General features: G+C 42.0%; 1 protein-coding gene across 1 annotated transcript in view; it reads left to right on the top strand.

Annotated features, from left to right (window-relative positions):
• The first annotated feature begins 16253 nt into the window (after positions 1 to 16253).
• The window catches only part of NFIB (nuclear factor I B), a 296512-nt gene continuing 290233 nt past the window's right edge, over positions 16254 to 22532 (top strand). The window contains 1 exon segment of the mRNA XM_033172714.1: positions 16254 to 16437. Within this exon segment, the coding sequence (XP_033028605.1) occupies positions 16297 to 16437 (141 nt within the window). The 5' untranslated portion in view covers positions 16254 to 16296.

The raw sequence follows: 22532 nt of genomic DNA, 5'->3' as shown, positions 1-22532 counted from the left end.
GTAGAAAATATTATGTAATTTCCAAGGACCCCCCCCCCCCCCAATGACTTCCAGCTTCAAATTTCATCAGGCCAACTCCCTTTAAAGGGAGCCACTGCATAGCTTAACACTACTGATCATTCTGGTATTCTTCATTCTACTTGCATTATCGATCTGTGAGTTTGCAGAGTGGGTAACTTTTCTTGTTCTGAGGACATGTGTGGTGGGGTAGTAAATCGAGGACCACAGACACGTGCCCACAGACCTTCCATCCCTCTTTCACACATGCACACATCCTCTGGTTTTTAACACCGTTCAATACCCTCACACACATTATATTGGCTTTTGGGATATCATGGAATCGTAGAATTGTAGAGTTGGAAATGACCCCAAGGGTCATCTAGTCCAACCCCCTGCAATGCAGGAATCTCAGCTAAAGCATTCATGGCAGATGGCCATCCAACCTCTGCTTTAAAATGTCCAAGGAAGGAGAGTCCGCAACCTCCTGAGGGAGACCGTTCCACTGTCGAACAGTTCTTACTGTCAGAAAGTTCTTCCTAATGTTTGGTCAGGATCTCCTTTCTTGTAATTTGAAGCCACTGGTTCAAGTCCTACCCTCCAGAGCAGGAGAAAACAAGATTGCTGCATCTTCCATGTGACAGCCCTTGAGATATTGGAAGATGGCTATCATATCTCGTCTCAGTCTCCCCTTCTCCAGGCTAAACATACCCAGCTCCTTCAAGTGCTCCTCATATGACTTGGTTTCCGGACCCTTGACCATCTGGGTTGCCCTCCTCTGCACACATTCCAGCTTGTCAACATCCTTCCTAAATTGTGGTGCCCAGAATTGGATACAGCATGTGCCCCTTTGTAATAAGCTCCCCTTCTCCTCAAACTTATGCTTAGCATGAAACATGATAACCAAACTTGTCAGTCATACTAAACTTTATAGACACATTAATATAGTTCACCCTCATTTATACTAACTTAACCCATTAGTCACTGGCGTGCTTATGAAGTGCAGGCTCCAATTAAGCCCCAGCCCCAACTATATCAGGATAATCTCTGTGACATTTTATTGCAGCAGCAGAACCAAAAACATAGATAGGAGCATCCTTGATTTTGGCTAGACTCAGTAGCTGGTAAAGGTAAAGAGACCTCTGACCGTTAAGTCCAGTTGCAGACGACTGGGGTTTCAGCGCTCATCTCACTTTACTGGCTGAGGGAGCCGGCGTTTGTCCGCAGACAGCTTCCGGGTCATGTGGCCAGCATAACTAAGCCGCTTCTGGCAAAACCAGAACACCGCACAGAAACGCTGTTTACCTTCCCGCCGGAGCGGTACCTATTTATCTACTTGCACTTCGACATGCTTTTGAACTGCTAGGTTGGCAGGAGCTGGGACCGAGCAACGGGAGCTCACCCCGTCTCAGGGATTTGAACCGCCAACCTTCTGATCGGCAAGCCCAAGGCTCAGTGGTTTAGACCACAGTGCCATCCATGTCCCATCAGTAGCTGGTAGGGAGCAAATTTTTCTCCACTCAGTACTTGGGCATGTCATGATGTAGGTGAGTGGTTGCCATTTGTTTCTATGATGAAAAGTAAAGTACTGCTTTGGGGCCAAACCCAATTTCTATCATCGCTACTGGAGTCCATGACATATGCTGACATACTCTGTTTCCTTCCTGCCTACCTATTATAATGAAATCCATTCCCATTAAGATTTTTTTCAGTCAATGTTCAATGTTTGGACATTACCCTTAGATGCCATGTAAATGTCTGAAGAGAATCTCTAGCTTAAATGTTTTAAGGCTGATTTCCTTTACTGAGGAATGCAGGAGCTCTGCAAAATCCATGGCAATTTACTCTCTCAAAACGTGTCTGTGTTGTTGTTCAGTCGTTCAGTCGTGTCCGACTCTTCGTGACCCCATGGACCAGAGCACGCCAGGCGCCCCTATCTTTCACTGCCTCTCGCAGTTTGGCCAAACTCAAGCTAGTTGCTTCGAGAACACTGTCCAACCATCTCATCCTCTGTCGTCCCCTTCTCCTTGTGCCCTCCATCTTTCCCAACATCAGGGTCTTTTCTAGGGAGTCTTTTCTCTTCTCATGAGGTGGCCAAAGTACTGGAGCCTCAACTTCAGGATCTGTCCTTCTAGTGAGCACTCAGGGCTGATTTCTTTAAGAATGGAGAGGTTTGATCTTCTTGCAGTCCATGGGACTCTCAAGAGTCTCCTCCAGCATCATAATTCAAAAGCATCAATTCTTCGGCAATCAGCCTTCTTTATGGTCCAGCTCTTAATTCAAACCACAGCCTTATTCTGTCCTAATATATTCTCACACATAAGCAATGTAAACTATTTTTAGAACCCTTAGAAGCCATGAATATAAGGTGATTTTTTAAAAGAAAAGACATATATGCTTTGTGCAGTAGCTCTGTCACTAGACCCTAAGCTTTTTAAAAATATATATATAAAAAGACATGATATTCGGAAGTAAACATGTGTGCATAGTATATTCTGACTGATGGCTATATTGATTGCAAAGGAAAGGAGGGGGAAAGTGACCGGGTGGGGAGATAAATGTTGCTTTGATGAGGAGAAAGGCAAGATTTTTTATCTAAAGAAGGGGCATTGTGCTCCTGCAAACATGAAAACAATGGAAGCCTTATGCAATTCACCCCATCAGCAGCTCTAATACTAAAGCTTCAGTAAAAGGAGTAGAGGGGAAAGCCTTTGCGCAAGAGAAAATAAAGAACAATTCATAAGTAAGGGGAGTGGGAAGGTTTGCTGGCTGACAGGTATTTGCATTTCATTAACGGAAAGGCAACCTGTTGGAAAGGAGGACCTCAGGGAGATTAAGGTTTGCATTTGATGTGGAGTACCCAGGGATATCGTAGAGAACTGTGCATATAACTTGAAAGCACTAGGCAGGTGTGTGTGCCCAATATGCACCACACCAGGAAATGTTGCCTCTCTGTGTGTGTGCAACATACTATATTCCATAGCTTAACAAGCAAGCTTTTTGAAAAAATGAATGAATAATGCAAAAGTCGCTGGAAAAGAAATAGTTGGAGTAGTTCAAAAAAAAAAATTGAGACTGAAAGTGCATTTCCTGATAACCTTGGCTTCCCATGCCAATCTTTGCTTAGTGATGGGAACATGCATCAAGTCAGAACATTGCTTCGTGTCTTGACACAGCTGCACTGGCTCTCAGTGCCTGTGGATCTCTGAGCTCCTTTCCATCGGCTGGTTGTTGTTTTTTTTAATCTAACAAGAACCCTCATATCTTTTGGAATGCAGCTGCAATTGGGAATCCACCTAGACCCTTAGATCTTCATCTGCGGCCCTCGGCTAGGTCCTACCCATCCACCCCAAAGGAGTTTTGGAGGGTGGTGACAAAGAAGAGGGCCTTTTCAGTTGTGGCTCCCCATTTGTGGAATGCCCCCCCCCCCCGGCAGAGGCATACCTAGGCCTCCTTGCATCCTTAGCAATGAGATAAATTGGTGCCTCCGGGAGAGTTCATGCAGCAGAAACTCAAAAAGTTTGCTTTTCATTGCCCTTTGCTCTCTGCCAGTGACTTCCTTTGCAGCCATCGGCGTTGGGTCTGCTCTGCTCCACCTCCCCACTACCACCTGTCCACCTGCTTTCTTCCCTCCACTTGCTGCTTTCCCTTCAGCCTCCTCCTCCTCCTCCCCTTCTTTCTCCTCCTGCGACTCTCACACCACCATCCAACTGGGGAGGCAACCCCACAGGGCTGCTGTGATTGCCCACGCCAGCAACCAGATTCTGCTGACGCACGCAGAGGGAGCCTGCAAGCCTTGCCCGCACGCCCAGAGCAGCAGAGGAGCAGCCTAGGGGGTGCACAGACAGGTGGACGGGCTCCTAGCCACTTCAAGACAGAGTGGAGAGGGGGGTTTTTTGCACTCTCCCAGGCCTGCACCATTGGTGGGGGCCAAGCCCTGCTCCCTAATGAGATCCAGCAGGCACCATCATTAACACACTTTTTTGACCAGGTAAAAACCTCTTCTAGTATTCTGAGGCAGTGAAAGATAGGGGTGCCTGGCATGCTCTGGTCCATGGGGTCACAAAGAGTCGGACACGACTGAACAACAACAACAACAACAACAACAACAGTATTCTGATATTCACTCAAGGGTGGCACTCAATGGTTTAAGGCAGGAGTCTTCGCCTTTCCTATCTGGACACCCCAGGGATTCAGGGCTGTCTTACTCATAGGCACTAGGGGTGCAGGGCACCCAGGCGCTGGGCTCTCAGGGACACCAGGCCAAAAGTCCAGGGCCTGAGAGTTGAGTCTGGGGAAGAGCCCGCCCATCGGTCGGAGCGCCACGGTGGGCTCTTCTGCTGCAGGTGGCTGTGTGCCACAAGTTCGGGGGTGACCGAGCCAGCGAGATGCTGAGGCAGGCCAGTGAGCTCCACCTTCCTGCTTGCCTGGGACTGGGCAACCTGGGGGGGGCACATCTTTGCACCCCAGCGCCTCGTATGCTTAAAACAGCTCCGCAAGGATTGCTGCAATTCTTACTCTGCAATCTGTGTGAGGCAGCTGTGAGCCGCTTGCCTAACAAATTTCTTGCAACAACCCAGAATAATAGCAGGTTGTGGGCAACTGAAAGTGAAGCAGCTCCTAGACATTTACGCCAGGTGGGCACTACCAAGATGATGAAGCATCAACAGCTGCTCAAAGATGCCAAGTGTTCACACCACCCCTGAAAGTGCTCCACATACTTAATCTCTTTCTGAGATTATTTATCCCCATATTACAGATGAGAAGTGAGGCCCTGAGAAAAGTACTGCATGCATGGTAGTGCTGAGATTTGAACCAGGGACTTTCTTTAATGTAGCTCAAGTCGTTACAGCTCATTGCCCACATTGCCATGTGCTTGGTGCCCCTACCCAGTCACAGTTTGAAGCAGGGATTGTGGGCATGTGCCATGTTCCCTACCTTCCCTAGGAGCACAAGTGGTGCTGTGGTCTAAACCACTGAGCCTCTTGAGCGTGCCAATTGGAAGGTCGGCAGTTCGAATCCATGCAACAGGGTGAGCTCCAATTGCTTTGTACCAGCTCCTGCCAACCTAGCTGTTTGAAAGCATACCAGTGCAAGTAGATAAATAGGTACTGCTGCAGTGGGAAGGTGAACACAATTTCCATGCGCTCTGGCACTCATCAGTGTCCTGTTGCACCAGAAGCGGTTTAGTCATGCTGGCCGCATGACCCAGAAATCTGTCTCTGGACAAATGCTGGCTCCCTCGGCCTGAAAGCAGAGATGAGTGCCGCACTCTATAGTCAAATTTGACTGGACTTATCCGACCCAGGTGGTGCTGTGGGTTAAACCACAGAGTCTAGGGCTTGCTGATCAGAAGGTTGGTGGTTCGAATCCCTGCCACGGGGTGAGCTCCCATTGCTTGGTCCCAGCTCCTGCCCACCTAGCAGTTCGAAAGCACGTCAAAGTGCAAGTAGATAAATAGGGACCGCTCTGGCGGGAAGGTAAACAGCGTTTCCGTGCGCTGCTCTGGTTCGCCCGAAGCAGCTTTGTCATGCTGGCCACATGTCCCAGAAGCTGTCTGCGGACAAACGCCAGCTCCCTAGGCCTATAGAGTGAGATGAGCACCGCAACCCCAGAGTCGGACACGACTGGACCTGATGGTCAGGGGTCCCTTTACCTTTTAACCGAACAGGGGTCCTTTACTTTACCCCCCCCCCATTCAATTTTCCCCCAATCAATTCCAGTTTACTTAAGTTTCAATGCATTCATTTCCCCCAATTTCTCTTCTGCAGAAGCCTCACAATACACACCCTTCCTCTCCTAGAAGCAACACCCAAAAAATATGTGTGTTCACATACACATATACACCAACCCTCGCAGGATCAGCAGCTTCCAAACGCTATCAGGATCAGTCTCTCCCCCTCCTCCCCACTCAGGATTGGCAAAAAGTTCCCTTCTGAAGTTGTGAATGCTGTTCCGTTCAGGAGAATGGCGCACTGCTCCACCAACCTGAGTCTGCCTTCGTACTTAACATCCAGCCAGGGAGTGGATTTGCCTCTCAATGACTCTGGCAGCACCTTCTGCCAGGCCCCATCAGTCTTAATGAGCCCCAGTCAAAAGTCGCGCTGCCTTATTATGCCAGTAGCTTGCTGCCACAGGGCAGGAAAACCTCAGTAAGTTTTGAAACCACTACTCAGAACTTCAGCAGAGTACTGGAGAGTAAATAGCCTTCCTTGACAAGCCCGAGTAAAGGAAATCGGTAGTTTTCACCAGACTTGGAAAGAAATCTATGCTATGCCTGTTAAAAAATGTCAGCATCAATTCCCATCACTTTTTCACTTGCTGCAGTTGGATCTGGCTCAGCTTGAAATTTGACACAAGTCGTGGACCTCATCAGGTAGTTTATGCCAAGTTCCAAGTTATTAGCTCGACAGGTGCACCATATTACCAGAGTCCGCCCCTGACTTCAGCCAAAGCATCTGACATAATCAGCTTTTTGTTTTCAACCTTAACAGTCACCCTTTACATTTCATAGTTCTAGTTACAGGTAGGTAGCCGTGTTCGTCTGCCGTAGTCGAAACAAAATAAAAATTTATTTCCTTCCAGTAGCACCTTAGAGACCAAGAACAAACTTAGGAACAAGAAACAAGGAATTATTTATTATTATTATTATTATTATTATTATTATTATTATTATTATTATTATTATACATTTCATAATTCCTCACCCACTCATAACCAGACTGGTGAGAAACATAGAATCAGAAATAATTTTAAAGTAATGTTTTAAGGATATATTTAAAGCATATTTAATAGGACTGTTTGTTTTGGTTTTATGCTCAAAACAAAACAGGACATATTAAACTTTTTCCAGGATATAATATGATGAGAAATGTACCCTACAATTCATTTACCATTCTTATTAATATCATTAAGTCTTGAACAATGAAACTTACATCACAAGTAGATATTTCCCTTAGATACATAACTTTTTTTCCAAATGTTAATGTTTTAGATAGATTTTAACCCATCCGTGTGTGTGTGTGTGTGTGTGTGTGTGTGTGTGTCTTGGGAAACCCTGTTCTGAGTATGATTGTTTTTTTTTAATCTGAACATAAAACTTCTAACATCTTTTCCCCCATTGGAATCCAAGCCCCCTTTTTCGCATTAGGAATAACTTCCTCTTTGCTTTATTCAGCTTTCCCTAAATCCTCTGAAACACCTCCTATTGGAACTAAAGAACACAGGCTTGCTCTCAAAAAACCCCCCTGTATTCTAGGTTTTTATGGCAGCCTAATTTACCGGTAGTTACTGTAATACAACCACCCTCCAAACATCTTGCCCTTGGGCATTCTTCTTCGCCGAGATCAAAGTCTGGCATGACTGACAACTGGTTTTCTCAAAGACCCGAGGTGGTCATTATTTTATTGTTTTGTGACAGTTGGGAGGATTTTTTAACTAGTGTAAATTTCTGCCTTTGTTACGTTCTGCTAAATAAATATTTTTAATGCATGGTTGTTATTTGACAAGACAGTTGGCCATATCGGGGTTGTTGTTTTTTTGTAAGAGCTCCGTGGTCAAGGCTACTTGCAAATCCTGCTAGAAACAATGCATTAATTTCCATATCCAATGTCTTTACGGATATGACATTTCAGTAAGTAGGATGGTCTGGCATTTCCTCTCCGTGTTATGATGGCCTGTGTTGCTGTGTTGGCGGAGGGAGATCGTTAGAATGTCGAACTTTTGCTGGGCTAGAGAAAAGGCCTTTCTGTATTGCTCGATGGCAACTTTGAAAAAAACTACATAATTGTCATCTTGTATTCAAAACAAAAAAGTAGAACAAAGCTGCATTGATTAGGTTCCCTCTGCCCTTCCTTACTATGTTCAGTGGGAAATGAGTCCATATAGGATGGGGAGGGGGGAAATCGTGCTCATTAGGACATTAGTCCTTGGCAGCAAAAAGGCAATGAAATCAGACTGTAAAAAAGCAAACGAAAAAACAACAACAAGCCAATCAATACCAATCGTTGAAAAACAAAAGTAATACAAACATCCCACTCCCTAATCTAAAATGCAAAGGTTAACGGATAACATTTTGCCAGAGATTGCCAGCGGTTGTAAACTAGGTTTATTCTTATTCCCATGAACAATAAGTGCACAACAAATAAAACCATTACGTCCTAGTTGTCTATTTATAGCCCATACATGCTTGGTAAGTTTCCCCGTAAGAGCAATGGGCCAATTTTGTTGATGCCTCATTGCCACCCATAGAACTGTAATAACTGTTAAGTAATTGTGCTAATCATCAGGGATGCAGGTGGCGCTGTGGGTTAAACCACAGAGCCTAGGGCTTGCCGATCAGAAGGTCAGCGGTTCGAATCCCCGCGACGGGGTGAGCTCCCATTGTTCGGTCCCTGCTCCTGCCAACCTAGCAGTTCGAAAGCATGTCAAGTGCAAGTAGATAAATAGGTACCGCTCTGGTGGGAAGGTAAACGGCGTTTCCGTGCGCTGCTCTGGTTCGCCAGAAGTGGCTTTGTCATGCTGGCCACATGACCCGGAAGCTGTACACCGGTTTCCTCGGCCAGTAATGCAAGATGAGTGCCACAACCCCAGAGTCGTTCGCGACTGGACCTAATGGTCAGGGGTCCCTTTACCTTTACCTAGCTCTTTTTACCCCACAAACCAAGATGGGCAAGTGTCAGAATGCTGTCAGCAGCTCCTGGCTGATTGCCCAGGAAAGTATAAAGACAAGGGAAAGTTTCTTACCTTCCTTTTTTATTTCAATATTTACAGAGAAAGGCTATAGAATCCATCTTCTTGGATGATGGCATTTTCCTGAGTGAATCTCCATCCCCCATCTCTCCCACTTCCTCATTCGTCACTTCTATGGGTGCTGCTACGTGCCCTCTGTCTTCGAGCTCTTTGCTCTCCTTTTAAGGCAAGCAGGGTTCTGGGAGATGGAGGTCTGGAATGCTTTCTAAAGACACCATGTCAATCAGCTGTCACCCCGCTTCCTCCTTCTCCTCTCCCATTATTTCCCAACTTTCCCCCTCATCAGCTCCTGAGCTGTGACCTTCTGCAGACCACTGTTGTAAATCTATACTGTCTTCCTCTTCCTCCTCCCTGGAAGGTTTAGGATGGGAAGAGGGTCTCCACCATTCTTCCTCTGCCCAGTCCCTGACAGCAAGTGGTTTCAAACTTTGGTTGCCAATCCTGAGTGTGCAAACCACAGTTTGCCAGTTGGGCTACAATGGCAAACTCTGGTTTGCTGAACCACAAAGTAACTAATTGAATCTCGGCAGGTGGGAGGAGCCACATGGTTTGGAATGTTGTATGCATTCAGATAAATTTAATTATCAGTGTGAATGTTTTAGTTCTACCAGGTCCATTTTTCTCTTTTTGATTTTGCATATATTTGGAAACAATGCTTCTGCAGATATAGGATGCTGGGTATATTGGCAAGACATTCTTTTGCTTAGAACTTGTAGAACTTGAGAGAGCTATTAATTTTCTGTAACAATAACTGCGATCCTATTGAACCTATAGTGCATCAGCTTTAATATAACATATAGTATATTGTAATCCTGTGCTTGTTGTCTCCAGTGGGGCTTACTCCTTAAGTAAGCATGCTTAGGGTTGTACCTCAGTGTGTTTACCTGCTGCTATTATGACCTAGCTTTATTTATTTTTTAAATAATAATTATTATTTAAGACTATTTCCATTATGGGCCCAAAGAGAATAGTATAGAGCAGGCATGGCCAAACTTGGCCCTCCTGTTGTTTTGGGACTACAATTCCCATCATCCCTGACCACTGGTTCTGTTAGCTAGGGATGATGGGAGTTGTAGTCCCAAAACATCTGGAGGGCCAAGTTTGGCCATGCCTGGTATGGAGTACAGAGAATATTCCCCACAGTTTTTAGCATATGCCTGGCTTTAGTTATATGCACTAAGAGAATCAGAAACTGGGTGTGTTAGTTTGACATTCTCTCTATGGAAAAGGCATATGTAACTGTGTGTGTCATCTTCATGGATGGTTAAGATATTGCTGATAAAAGGCCTTCAGAACCCATCCACCAGATTAATATACATTCTGGTAAATAGGGGCAAGTTATCTATTAGAATATTGCTGCAAGATGACTAATAATAATAATAATTTATTATTCATACCCCACCCATCTGGCTGGGTTTCCCCAGCCACTCTGGGCAACTCCCAGAAGAATATTAATATTAATATTAATAATAAAGCAATAAAACATCAAACATAAAAACTTCCCTAAACAGGGCTGCCTTCAGATGTCTTCTAAAAGCCAGATAGTTGTTTATTTCCTTGACATCTGATGGGAGGGCATTCCGCAGGGCAGGCGCCACCACCGAGAAGGCCCTCTGCCTGGTTCCCTGTAACCTCACTTCTTGCAGTGAGGGAACTGCCAAAAGGCACTCGGAGCTGAACGATGGGGGTGGAGACGCTCCTTCAGGTATACTGAGCAGAGGTTGTTTAGGGCTTTAAAGGTCAACACCAACACTTTGAATTGTGCTTGGAAACGTACTGGGAGCCAATGTAAGTCTTTCAGGACCGTTGTTATATGGTCTCGGCGGCCACGCCCAGTCACCAGTCTAGCTGCCACATTCTCTCTTCATTAATTAGAAAATTAGCTTCAGTACTTTGGAGCTTCAAAGCAATTGATCGGTTTGGTTTCTATACCGCTTAATATATTAAGCCAAAGCAGCAAAAGACAACAAACAAAAGATTACAAAATTGGACAGTTACATATAAAAATGTAACATTAATACAAAGTTACACATGCACGCACACACACACATATATATCTCAACATCAGTTCATTCTCCTTCTGACACACCTTCACTCTCAGACTCTGGGTTCTCACCCAGGGTCCAAACTCAGCTCAACCGCAAAAGTTTCACAATGAGAAGAGTTCCTGGGAACAGTGAACATCACCCTTGTCTCTCACTCTAGACTTGCTTTTTCTGTCCAGGCCCGAGGTGGGTGGTGCTTCCTCAGGCTGACCACACCTGGGTCCTATTCAGTTGTTCTTTCCCTACCTAGTTCCAGGTGCAGCAAGTTTGTTGAGTTTCCCAGGGGGTCTGGAGGAAGGGGAAAGTGGGAGAGGATACAAGCAGCAATTTGCCAGGAAGGTAGTTTGCTCCTTCCCCTTACTATGGAGTAAGCTGCTTGTTCTTTTCTTGCTTTCAAAAAAAAGAGCAAACTTCCCAAGGAAAATGTTTGGACCTTGCAACTTCAGTCTTTAAGCTTTGTACGCTAGAAAACGTATTATCTTCACTCTCTGCTTCAAAGAGGAGCTGAAAAGGTAGGAAAGAAAATGTAGCTTGGTTTTAATTATATTGTGACACACTCCCTACTTCCTCGAGTTTTGTTTTCTTTGGATGTTGGATGTCAAAGCACTGAAGACTAAAGGTATCTTTGTAACAGCAAATACAAACATTTGTTGTTGTTGTTGTTGTTCAGTCATTCAGTCGTGTCCGACTCTTCGTGACCCCATGGACCAGAGCACGCCAGGCACCCCTATCCTTCACTGCCTCCCGCAGTTTGGCCAAACTCATGCCAGCCGCTTCGAGAACACTGTCCAACCATCTCCTCCTCTGTCGTCCCCTTCTCCTTGTGCCCTCCATCTTTCCCAACATCAGGTTATTTTCCAGGGAGTCTTCTCTTCTCATGAGGTGGCCAAAGTATTGGAGCCTCAGCTTCAGGATCTGTCCTTCCAGTGAGCACTCAGGGCTGATTTCCTTCAGAATGGATAGGTTTGATCTTCTTGCAGTCCATGGGACTCTCAAGAGTCTCCTCCAGCACCATAATTCAAATGCATCAATTCTTCGGTGTTTACTAATTTATATTAAATTTATACAAACATTTACTTAATTTATACAAACATTTACTAATTTATAAATATTATTTATAAAGGTCTTTTGCAGAGTCCATTGGTAACAAATTGGGAAAAAATAGGCAACTAAAAGACAGCAAATTGCTGGTTTTGCCTCCAAGCTCAAAGTAACTATTTGGACCATCAGTGGCACTGCGAGACATTCCAGTTCAGATAAATTCCAGTTTTAAAGCTCCCAACTGTCTCTCATTCTCTAAATTCAAAGTGAAAAATGGGTCTCGCTTGAGGCTCTCACCTTCCAAAGGCTGGGAAGAGATTCCTTGCTCTCATGAAAATACTGTCCATCCAAGTGCAATCCTATGCAGGTTTATTTTGGATGTTTGCCCTACTGTGTCTGGTAGGGCTTTTCTCCAGAAAACTTCAGGTGTGCCTAGGATTTCACCTGAAATTCTCTTTGTTAAATCCCTAGTCGCTCACCAGCTGGCCATTCAGAATAACCAAGAAAGCCAGTTACAGGTAGGTAGCCGTGTTGGTCTGCCATAGTCAAAACAAAATGAAAAATAAAATAAAAATTCAAAAATTCCTTCCAGTAGCATCTTAGAGACCAACTAAGTTTGTTCTTGGTATGAGCTTTCTTCGGGTATCTGAAGAAGTGTGCATGCACACGAAAGCTCATACCAAGAACAAACTTAGTTGGTCTCTAAGGTGCTACTGGAAGGATTTTTTTTATTCTTTATTTTGTTGAAGAAAGCCAAATTCACAGCATTTTTTAGTATTCTTGCACAGAACAGTACCTTCAGCAAAGGAACCAAAGGCAACCTTACAATTTAAGTAACATATTTAAATCACAAAAAAGTGAATAGCACCTAGTGACAAATTAGGAATGGCTTAAGGGCTCCGATCTACATGATGCTGGTTTGAGAACCATAGAAAAGTAGAGTTGGAAGACTGAACAGTGGCATCTTACAACAAAGTACAGGGGTACCTTGGTTTATGAACTTAATCCGTTCCAGAAGTCCATTCTTAAACCAAAGCATTCTTAAACCAATGCGTGCTTTCCCATAGCAGCGGGGGACTCAATTTACAAATGGAACACACTCAACAGGAAGTGGAACATGTTCCACTTCCAAGGCAAAGTTCACAAACCAAAACACCTACTTCCAGGTTTGCAGTGTTCTTAATCCATGTTGTTCATCAAGCTGTCCTTAAACCAAGGTACCACTGTATAGGACGCGCGTGCATTTTGGATAACATTGCGAGAGCGCCGATTGAAAATTCAGCACTGGTAATGCAGTGAGGGCAGCCTTGGTCATCAAAGCAATTGCTTTGATTTACACACACACACACACACACACACACACACAAAACCCATACAAGTGAGACTTAACTAGCTTTTGAAAACTTCTGTAATGACCTCTCCTGAAAACTGTACAACCAAGGTTTCCATGATGTGGGAATCAGGTGAGTGGAGAGGCCTGCTTATTAGTTCAGCTTTGACTGCACCCATGTTCCTACTAGGTGGACCAATTTGGAGAACTCCCCTCTATAGTTCTTCACTGGTTAAATCAGGCATCCCCAAACTTCAGCCCTCCAGATGTTTTGGACTACAATTCCCATCATCCCTGACCACTGGTCCTGTTAGCTAGGGATCATGGGAGTTGTAGGCTAAAACATCTGGAGGGCCGCAGTTTGGGGATGCCTGGACTAAATGCACTGTGGCCTTGACCAATTGATAGTCAGCTGTTTCCTGGCAGATAGCTGTCAAGGGAATTTTCGTTTTTCTTTATTCACTGCTTCCTCTTGTGATTTCAGGTAAACTGTCAGGTTGCTTCAGATAACATTCAGGTCAACATATTGGATTTTGTAAGTGTGTTCTAAAATAGGCAAAGTGAGTGGAATCTGTTCAGAAATGGCGTTTTCAACAGATTTAGCAGAAATTCAGTCAGACTTCTGTATCTTGCAATATCTTGTGGCATTTATCATCTTTATTGCTAATTTCACATGTTAGGAATTTCTATTGGGACTTTCCCTGAAATGTGTACTTACTTTAATAAAGCTTTCCTCCCTACCCTGAATAATGCTAAAATGTTTACACCATTTAAGTCCTGATGCAGTGTAACAGTGGATTTGCAAGAATTTAAGAAATGACATATTTTAAAGATGACAAAACCCGTGATCAAGTATAACTGTTACATTATTATTATTATTATTATTATTATTATTATTATTATTATTATTATTATTATTATTAAAACACCAGTTAGGGCCTTTAAATGGAATAGTAGCTCAAAATGTCAGAAGGATGGCACTACAAATAAGATATTTATTTTAAAGAGGGAAACTGAAAAACCATTCTCCTTGAAGGCTAGAAAATAATAGAAAAAAAATTATTTGTCAACCTTATATGCTAAAATCCTTACATGGATTGTAACAACCAGATTAACAGCAGCTTGCAAAAGGTATCCATGCAGGCATCTGTAGTGTCAAAAGTGTGTGCAAACTGCAACAATAGTTTATACTGATATACTGATATACTTCATACATAAAGCGATCTTCCATATTCTTGTGATTCTTTAACATAAAATATTGCACATGTGAATTTTCAACACTTAATCAAGGAAAGAGGGTTTGTTTGTTTGTTTGTTTGTTTGTTTGTTTGTTTGTTTGTTAACATAGCTTTCAACATGGCATTAGGAGATTTGGAATCTTTGGATTTTATACGGCCCATGCTGAAACAAGCACGATCTGTGCCATCAAATTCTTCATATTTTTCTTGTGACCAGTAAGTCTGAAGTACAGTGCAACACAAATATTTATTCTACCTTTGGTCTTTTCTTCCAAGAATTCACTTTTAGAGTCTCTCTCCCATTTCATTGAACCTTTCTGTTCCTGGATGCTTCCAGCACAATGTGACCTTTCCTGTAATGCAACTAACAAATTATTTAATGGAAAGAAGATATAAATCAAGGCTGTAATAATAAATCAAGGCTGCAAAAATATATACCAAAATGATTCTGTGCCAGTAAATTTGTATATATTTGCATATTTTTCTTACTCTGTCCTGTTTCAGGTAGTTATGGGAATAGGCAAGGCAGTGAAGCCCTGTCTCACAAAATGTGGGTCAGCTGATTGCCTTTGCTGAAAGTTAACAGTTTAAGTTGTTATTAAAATCTTTGTAGTTTACAATTGGGAGAAAAGTGGCATACGCTCTTTAACAGAAATAAAGATACCTTTTTCAGTGAATGCAAAGAGTGCTTCGCAGATGATGAAAAGTAAGTGGTGTTTTTTTATAGAAAGAGTGCTGAGGCTCATGTCTGTCTTGGGAATGACATTTTGTGCCTTCTAATATCATGGGATTATGGGTTAATCAGTGGTAATCAACACATGTTCAGAAGCACTGTGCTTGACTTCATTTGCTGCTACTGAAAACTGTGAAGCGCTTCTGAGCTCAGATTAAGCCCTGGAAATTGCCCAGGGCTGGGAGATGATATAAATGTATAAAGGGCCAAACAAACCTTGTCCTGGGCATATCTTTCATCGGACAGGACCTGTTTGGAGTGAAGACAATGCAGCTCCATTATGAGCAGTTCAGGAGCTCTCGAGGAAGGGATGTGCAGCAACTCTTCACAGCCTGCCACTGCCCTGCGCCTCCCCTAACTTGAAGTGTTGACCCCACCTCCTATCTTTATGCAAATTTATTTCATCCCAGCCTGCTGGTTTCTTGTTTAAACAGGGATTGCAAAGAGTTAAAACTGTTTCCATATGTCTAGCATGTTAACAGGGTTTGTAGCCTTTGGCAACTTCATCTGCAGCTACTACCTATGTCCCTCCACCATGTGTGTGTGTGTGTGTGTGTGAGAGAGAGAGAGAGAGAGAGAGAGAGAGAGAGAGAGAGAGAGAGAGAGAGAGAGAGAGAGGCTGAGGCTGAGTGAGTGAGTGGCTCTCTCTCTCTCTTTCTCTCTTTCTTTCTCTCTCTCTCTGTCTCTCTCTCTCTCTGTGTGTGTGTGTGTGACTGGGTATACACACACATTTGAACTGTGCTCTGATTGTGTGAATGAAACCATTATGTCTTTGTCGGGGCGATATTAATTCTCAGCAGTTATAGCTCCCCCCCTCCCCTCAATTTCTTTTGGTCTCAAAGCTAACCATGGAGCATGTCAAACAATATACAACAGGGGGAAAAAAGAATGCAAATAAACTTTTAGCCTACATTGCCCAGCAAAGCATTTAACCACCCACTTGAAAAATACTTAAGTCTTGTACACATGATACACAAGGAATGTTCGCTCATTTCACCGATCCCTTCAGACACACACACACACACACCCTAACACACAAGCAACAAAACCTGATCCTTGTCTTTATATCTGTGAGGTTGGAGTTCTTGCGAATAAAGGAGCTTTTCCCATGATGCAGTGTGATAAGGATTGGCCTACATGTAGCCCTGCAAGCCACTGCTGATGTTTTCTCGATTAGGTATCTTATCTTCCATTGAGTTGCATCAGATGAAGGTTGCTGACAGCGTAATGGCAGGGAAGGCGTCGGACAGCTCCATAAAATGGCAGCTATGTTATGACATGTCAGCTAGGACTTGGTGGATGGTAAGTTGGCAGATAACAATTTTTTCCCCCTTCCCGAAAGGTTTTTTTTTTTCTCCCCCTTTTCCTCCCTTCTCTTTTTGAACTCCTCCTTCATTGTTGCAATGCACGTGTTTATAAAGTTCACATCCAGGCACAGAAACTTCCAACTGCAAGTTGCAGCGCCTCTGCGGAGCATCATAGCATGTTAGATAAGGTTTCTCCTCTATTGTAGTTGGGGTCACGGGCAGCCTTTTTAGAAATACAGCGAGGGCAGCAGGAAGGTTTTAACCCCCTTTTCTTTTCTTTAAAGAAACTAAACAACAACAACAACAAAATCCCCACAAAATGTCAATTTTACTTTGTGCCCAGGCTGGCTGGGTGTGAGAATGTAGACCTAGAAGCAGTGACGGGTGGGGAGGACGGGAGAAAGCAACAATGTCATCATGTTCTTGACTAATTGTTCTTGAGTTGGTCCTAAAACAGAGCAATCTGCCTATTTATTCTGTTTCTTTCTGAATAATTCTTTGGAAAGTGCATTGTATCACGTTGCGAGCTGCTTCCTAATCAGTATGCAATTGTCCCGTCCCCCCCAAACACACTTCCCTTAATTTCCTCCTCCCTTTCAATGAATACAGTAACTAGAGCAACTACTGATTAATATGCCGCTTGGCATAATTAAATTTAGTTAATGAAGCTATGCATATTAAGTCCAATTCTTCTTTGTTTGGGCGAGCATGGCTTAAAAAAAAAAATCATATTTGTACAGCTGCAACCGAAGGAAGGAAACATAACAAAAAGAGAGGGGAGAAGCTAGAGAGAGGCAACTTTTAAAATGTTACTGAGAGGAACCGTTTGAAAGTTTCTCTGAACAAAATACTGGGGACCAGCAACGGAGCGCTTTGGGAAAGAAAAGCTTTTCTCTTCACCAGCGTTTTCATGAAATTTTATTCGTATGCTCATTTTTTGTTGTCTAGACAATAGCCCCTTGTATGAAATAGCCATGCCATGAATGAAGACCTTCTGCTGGCAAAACCTTTCATTATGAATATTAATTTCATTCCTTGGTTGCTTTGTCCGTTCGTGTATTTTTTTTACTCCTTTCATTCCCTCCTTGATTGCCTTTGCTTGTTTGTCTGGATAATTATTATGCTTACTGCATGGGCTGTTTTTTCACAATTAGTACAGTGCAGAGACAATAGACACTTTATTCATGGCCGGTGGGTATGAGGAGCGCCAATGGACAGCACGTCCCAGACTCTGGACAGAAGGCAGCTCCCTGATTCTTAGTGCTTTCCTGCACAAAACCACTTTCCAAGGACTTTATGCTTGTTTCATTTATTTTTTCCTCCCCCAAAAAGGTGATTCTTGCTATGTACCTCCTGAGGAGGTTGCATACTCAGGGAGTATTTTCATCTCAAGGATCTTTGCTGCGCGTTGTTGTTTTGTTTTGTTTTGTTTTTTGCTGTGAATTTTTCACAGAGCGAAGGGAACTATTTCGACTTGTTGAGCCCTTGTACGCTGAGTGATCCCGTTAATTTAGTTACACAAAAGAAAGGGAGTCAGTGATTAAAAAGTGGTTTTGTGAGTCTATGTTTTTTTTAATTTGGCATTAGTACTTGGTGGTAACAGATTGCTGTTGAACGCTTTAATCAGAATTTGGTTGTGTTCGCTCGTTATTTAAATGAGCTATTAAAGTAGTGCAACACTGTGCAGAGGATGGTATTATAAAATGTATGTTGTGACAGGTTTAATTAAATTACTGCATGTTCACAGATTTTATTGAAAAAGTAATATGCCTATGTTTTAAGAAAGGTTTCTTTAAGGACAGCTTTCCAGTAAGCTGGCATTGTTAAAAGAAAATCAATACTTTCACTCATGAGTATTTTATGAGTATAATCTTTAAAACACAGGTAATTAATATAACTGTGCTTCCTTTGGTTTGTTATGCAAGGATATTGTAAAAAAAAAGTGGTATTGTAGGCTCAAGTATGCTTCTCTTCTTATCAGATATTTAAGGAATAAAGTTTAAATGAGTTGCTTTTCTTCATGTATAAGGTTTGTGTGTTAACTACTGAATCAGTGATGGAACTTTTGTAAATGCACCATCTTCCGTAAGTAGCAATTGCTCACATTGAAAAGTTTAGGTATGTAATGTTTATGCAATGACTTATCAGGGATATAAATAAACGGCACTGTATTTTCAGAGAACGCTTGAAATGTAGTGTTTTCCTGTGTGGCTTAGATTATTATCTTGTGGGAAATGAACAATTCTATGTTGGCTGCGTCTGTAAGAAAACATGCTTGGAAGGAAGTCTCATTGAAATGTTTTTGACTTATATTATGAGGGTTTGGTTTAAAGCTGTGACTGTAGGCAAATTTGTTTGTTCCATTTAAAGCATTCACTTTCAAGTGAATGTGTTTAAAACAGGCTTCCAGAGGGAGATTTGCTATTTGTTTACACTGATGTAATCCCATTGAATTCAGTGGCACCATGCTTTAAATGTCTTTTAAGAAGTTACTTACACTTTTGAAGGCTCCATCAGTGAATTTGTTCTCTGATGATAAAGCGTATCACTCCCCACATACTTGTTTGCATATCTCCTGATATTTTGTATGCTCAAATTTTTCATTCATTTGAGCCTCTCTCCGTTCATTTTAGGATCCCTTCCTATACATATTTAGCAGGGGTTTATTTCCGAGTAGATAAGGTAGATAAGAATTGTCACTTTAAAGATAACGTTTATAGGATCACTACAATGTTTTTACAACATCATTACAATGTTTACAATTGTTTCCCCCCCCCCTCCTTTTTAGCATTTCTGAGATGGAGAGTTTAGAAAAAATATGTATGTTTTCATATGTACGTTTTCTCCTATTAAAATATTGTTCGTTTTTGAATAATGCAAATGATAAGACTTGTGGAAAAGTCTAAAAAAAAAGGTGAGCACAACTTTAAATAATCTTTAAAAGTGCCTGTACTTTTAAGTAGATATTGAGGGAAATAATTTATTAAACCCTGGGCACTACTTAATGATCAGGTAGATTTCTAATCCTGTTGCAAAAATATTATATTTGTGATCTGCATTCATCTAATGTTTTTATTCAGTTTGGCCTTAAATTGGAGAAAATACTTGAATGGTGTTTATTATGAACAGATTTTTTTCGTACTTATGGTAATCTAGTTTATATAAGGAGGGAAGCTTAGACACATTTTGGGTTTCAAGCTCAATATTTGCAATTTGGCGTGTGTAAATAGTATGTCGTATTGATATTAAAAACTAGGTTATAATCAAAGCGAAGGTTCTGAAGCTGCAGTAAAGTATGGGCAGTTATCTCTGAGATGCTGTTTTCATTTTTTCATTTAGTAAGCAAATGTTTTGAAAGAAATTGTGCCCATATTGGTCTTTTACGCTTTGGTTATCAAAAACATAATGTAATCATCTGCTGTGTTGTGGGCTGTTTGTATTAATGCAACTTGTCATATGCTACATTAGACTTAATGAAATAAAGGAGAGTGCCTAAATATTTTGCCCAAGATTAACTTTGATTTTTGCTTTCAAGGAAATGCTAATAACACTTCACAGGAATTCCAGCAGGCCACTCTTGTCTTGCAATATATCTCCGCAGATTTCAACTGTTTGCTTGCTTTATTTACAGAATGCCACAAGTCCAGTTGTTACTGTGCTAACGGAACATTTGTTTTCAATAGACTCGCAACATAACTGATTTAAAAGCAAATGGATATATAATGTTGGAGATACTGTCAAGGAGGATCTTCTGTAAAATGTAGGGGTTAGAAGAGGTAAACTACAGCAGTATTTGTAAGCTGCTTGTCAGCATCCCAAACATACCATATAATTTTCAAAAGAGGTGTTTCCCCCCTCTATAATAGAACTATTTCTACTTTGGTGTATCTGTCTTGATCAGAACACTTGTTCCTGTTAGAACCCACAGTTAAGTCATTGAATTGGGTTTGGCAATTCAGATGCAGTGAATGTTTTTGTTTATTGAGGTCTATGATTCTTCTTCATTAACAGCTGTACTTGGTTGCATTGTAATCAGATTAGGGCAGCAATCCTGTACACACCAACGAGAGAGGAAGTACTTTGAACTCAGTGCGACTTACCTCCAAGTAAACCTGTGTTAGGCCATAATACAACATCAACCAAAGGGGGTCTCCTTACATAGGAAAGTATATGTCTGTCTATACCTGTGGCATTCACAGATGTTCTTTAGACTTTAGAATTGGTTCTTGTAGTCAGGTGGAATATCATAAATCAGCTTCCATCCTTTCTGATGCAAAGCTACCTCTTATTTTTAAGGTAATCCAGGAACTGCAGTCCTATGTCTCCTTTGTATTTCTTACTTTGTTAAGGAAATGGAATGTAGAAACTTTATGTTGCTACGTTTGTCCAATTCCAATGGGAACAATGCTGCCACAGTTAAGCATTTTTGTGCTTGATCATGTTTGATAGTGTTCGGAAGGAGGAAAACGTTACCTTCATAATTGGGTTTGTTTCAGTCTGCCCTTAGTCTACCAACATTGATGATACTTCTTGCTACAAATGTAAAAATTATACTCTTTGCAGTTTACTAATCTCTTCAGTTAGCATATAGTATCTATTGGACAATACTGTCTGTTACAAGTTTATACTGTCTTTTAAAAATCTGCATATATGGGTAGTTCTCAGTTTTGCATAATACATGCTAAGTGAAAGTTTGGAAATGTGTAAAGTTAAACAAAATTCAATTTGCTGGTGAAAAATGAAAAATGAATGGCAAGTGCTATGATGAAAACTTACAATGCCTATCTCGTAACACCTTCTGAATGTGAGATGCTTACTTAAAAGTCTTGAAAACCCAGAAGAAAGTTGGTGCAGATTTTTAAAATAATGTCAGTATTGCCACATTATTGTTTAACTAGCATTATATATACACAAATGAAGGACTATTCATACTGTTTCAGTAATTCAATCGCTATGGTCTTGATTTCACACCTTTTGGGTTGATTTCTCAGATAAAAACTTCACCTAGAGTTCACAGTTAATAATACATCATTGCGCTTGTTCACAGCACTGAAGTGGTCCTCCATTCAGTAGTACGTCTTATACAAACAATTAAATCATAACTTAATATACAATTGAGCTATGCATTTGGAAATATTCTAACAGCTCCTTCGGAATGTTTCCTTGGGCAACCCGATCCTATCTCCTGCTTCAATTGCAACCAAAGCTTGTACCGTAGCAGCTAAAACAGGATCCTGCTCCAAGTTCACAGCTGCACACCTTGCCCTCCTTACCTTTAAACAGCTAGATCCTGTTACACCTTTATACATGGCAACAGCTCTGAAGCAATGTTCTGGAGCCCCTTTGAGTGTGGGGCAACTGTGATTGTGGCCCTAGCCTCAGAAGATGTTGTGTCACTTTGCCATGGAAGGGGTTGTAAGTCACATTGAGTCACTTGGTAAGAAAAGCAACTAACAAATGCAAGAAAGAAGAAGAAGTGGAAGAAGAAGAAGAGGAAGAAGAAGAAGAAGAGAAGAAATACCGGTAATGACAATTTCCCGTTGTGCTGATTCAGTGGCGTTGATGGATATGCTGAACATATCCCAATGCAGGGATGGAAGGATGGGCCAGCACAAATTTGGGCTGATGGGCCTGATCCTGAATCATGCTGCTTCTCCTTCAGTAGAGCATAAGGTTTGGCTGCAGATACAGCTTGCATACCAGAGGTTATGCTAGGGGGAAAGTGGCAGAGAAAGGATATGTTGCCATGTAAGCCAGTAAAATTAGGAGTTACGACCAAAAAATGTTTGGAGGTAAGTTTACCTTGGTGACATTTAAAAAAAAAAAAAAAATGAGAAGCTCCTACCACTATAGAGTTGCATGTCAAATGTCCCTCATGGTTCTCTAGGGCAATATTCATTCAGTTGCAAGTGAAAGCTGGAAAACCTTTAAAGAACCGCTAGACAATGGCATCTTGCCATTCACTTCAGTTGTATTACATAGTCTGGCAACAGTCCAGTGTACTCTTGTGTGTTTTTGACATCCTATTGTTATCAAAGGGCCGAAGGGCAGTGCAGAGAAATTGCCTTCACTGTCCTTTTTTTGCTTTCA

This window comes from Lacerta agilis, chromosome 16, assembly GCF_009819535.1.
Source record: "Lacerta agilis isolate rLacAgi1 chromosome 16, rLacAgi1.pri, whole genome shotgun sequence".
Classification (NCBI taxonomy): domain Eukaryota; kingdom Metazoa; phylum Chordata; class Lepidosauria; order Squamata; family Lacertidae; genus Lacerta; species Lacerta agilis.
Note: the sequence above shows the minus strand (reverse complement) of the source record. Positions and strands in the feature narration are given on the sequence as shown.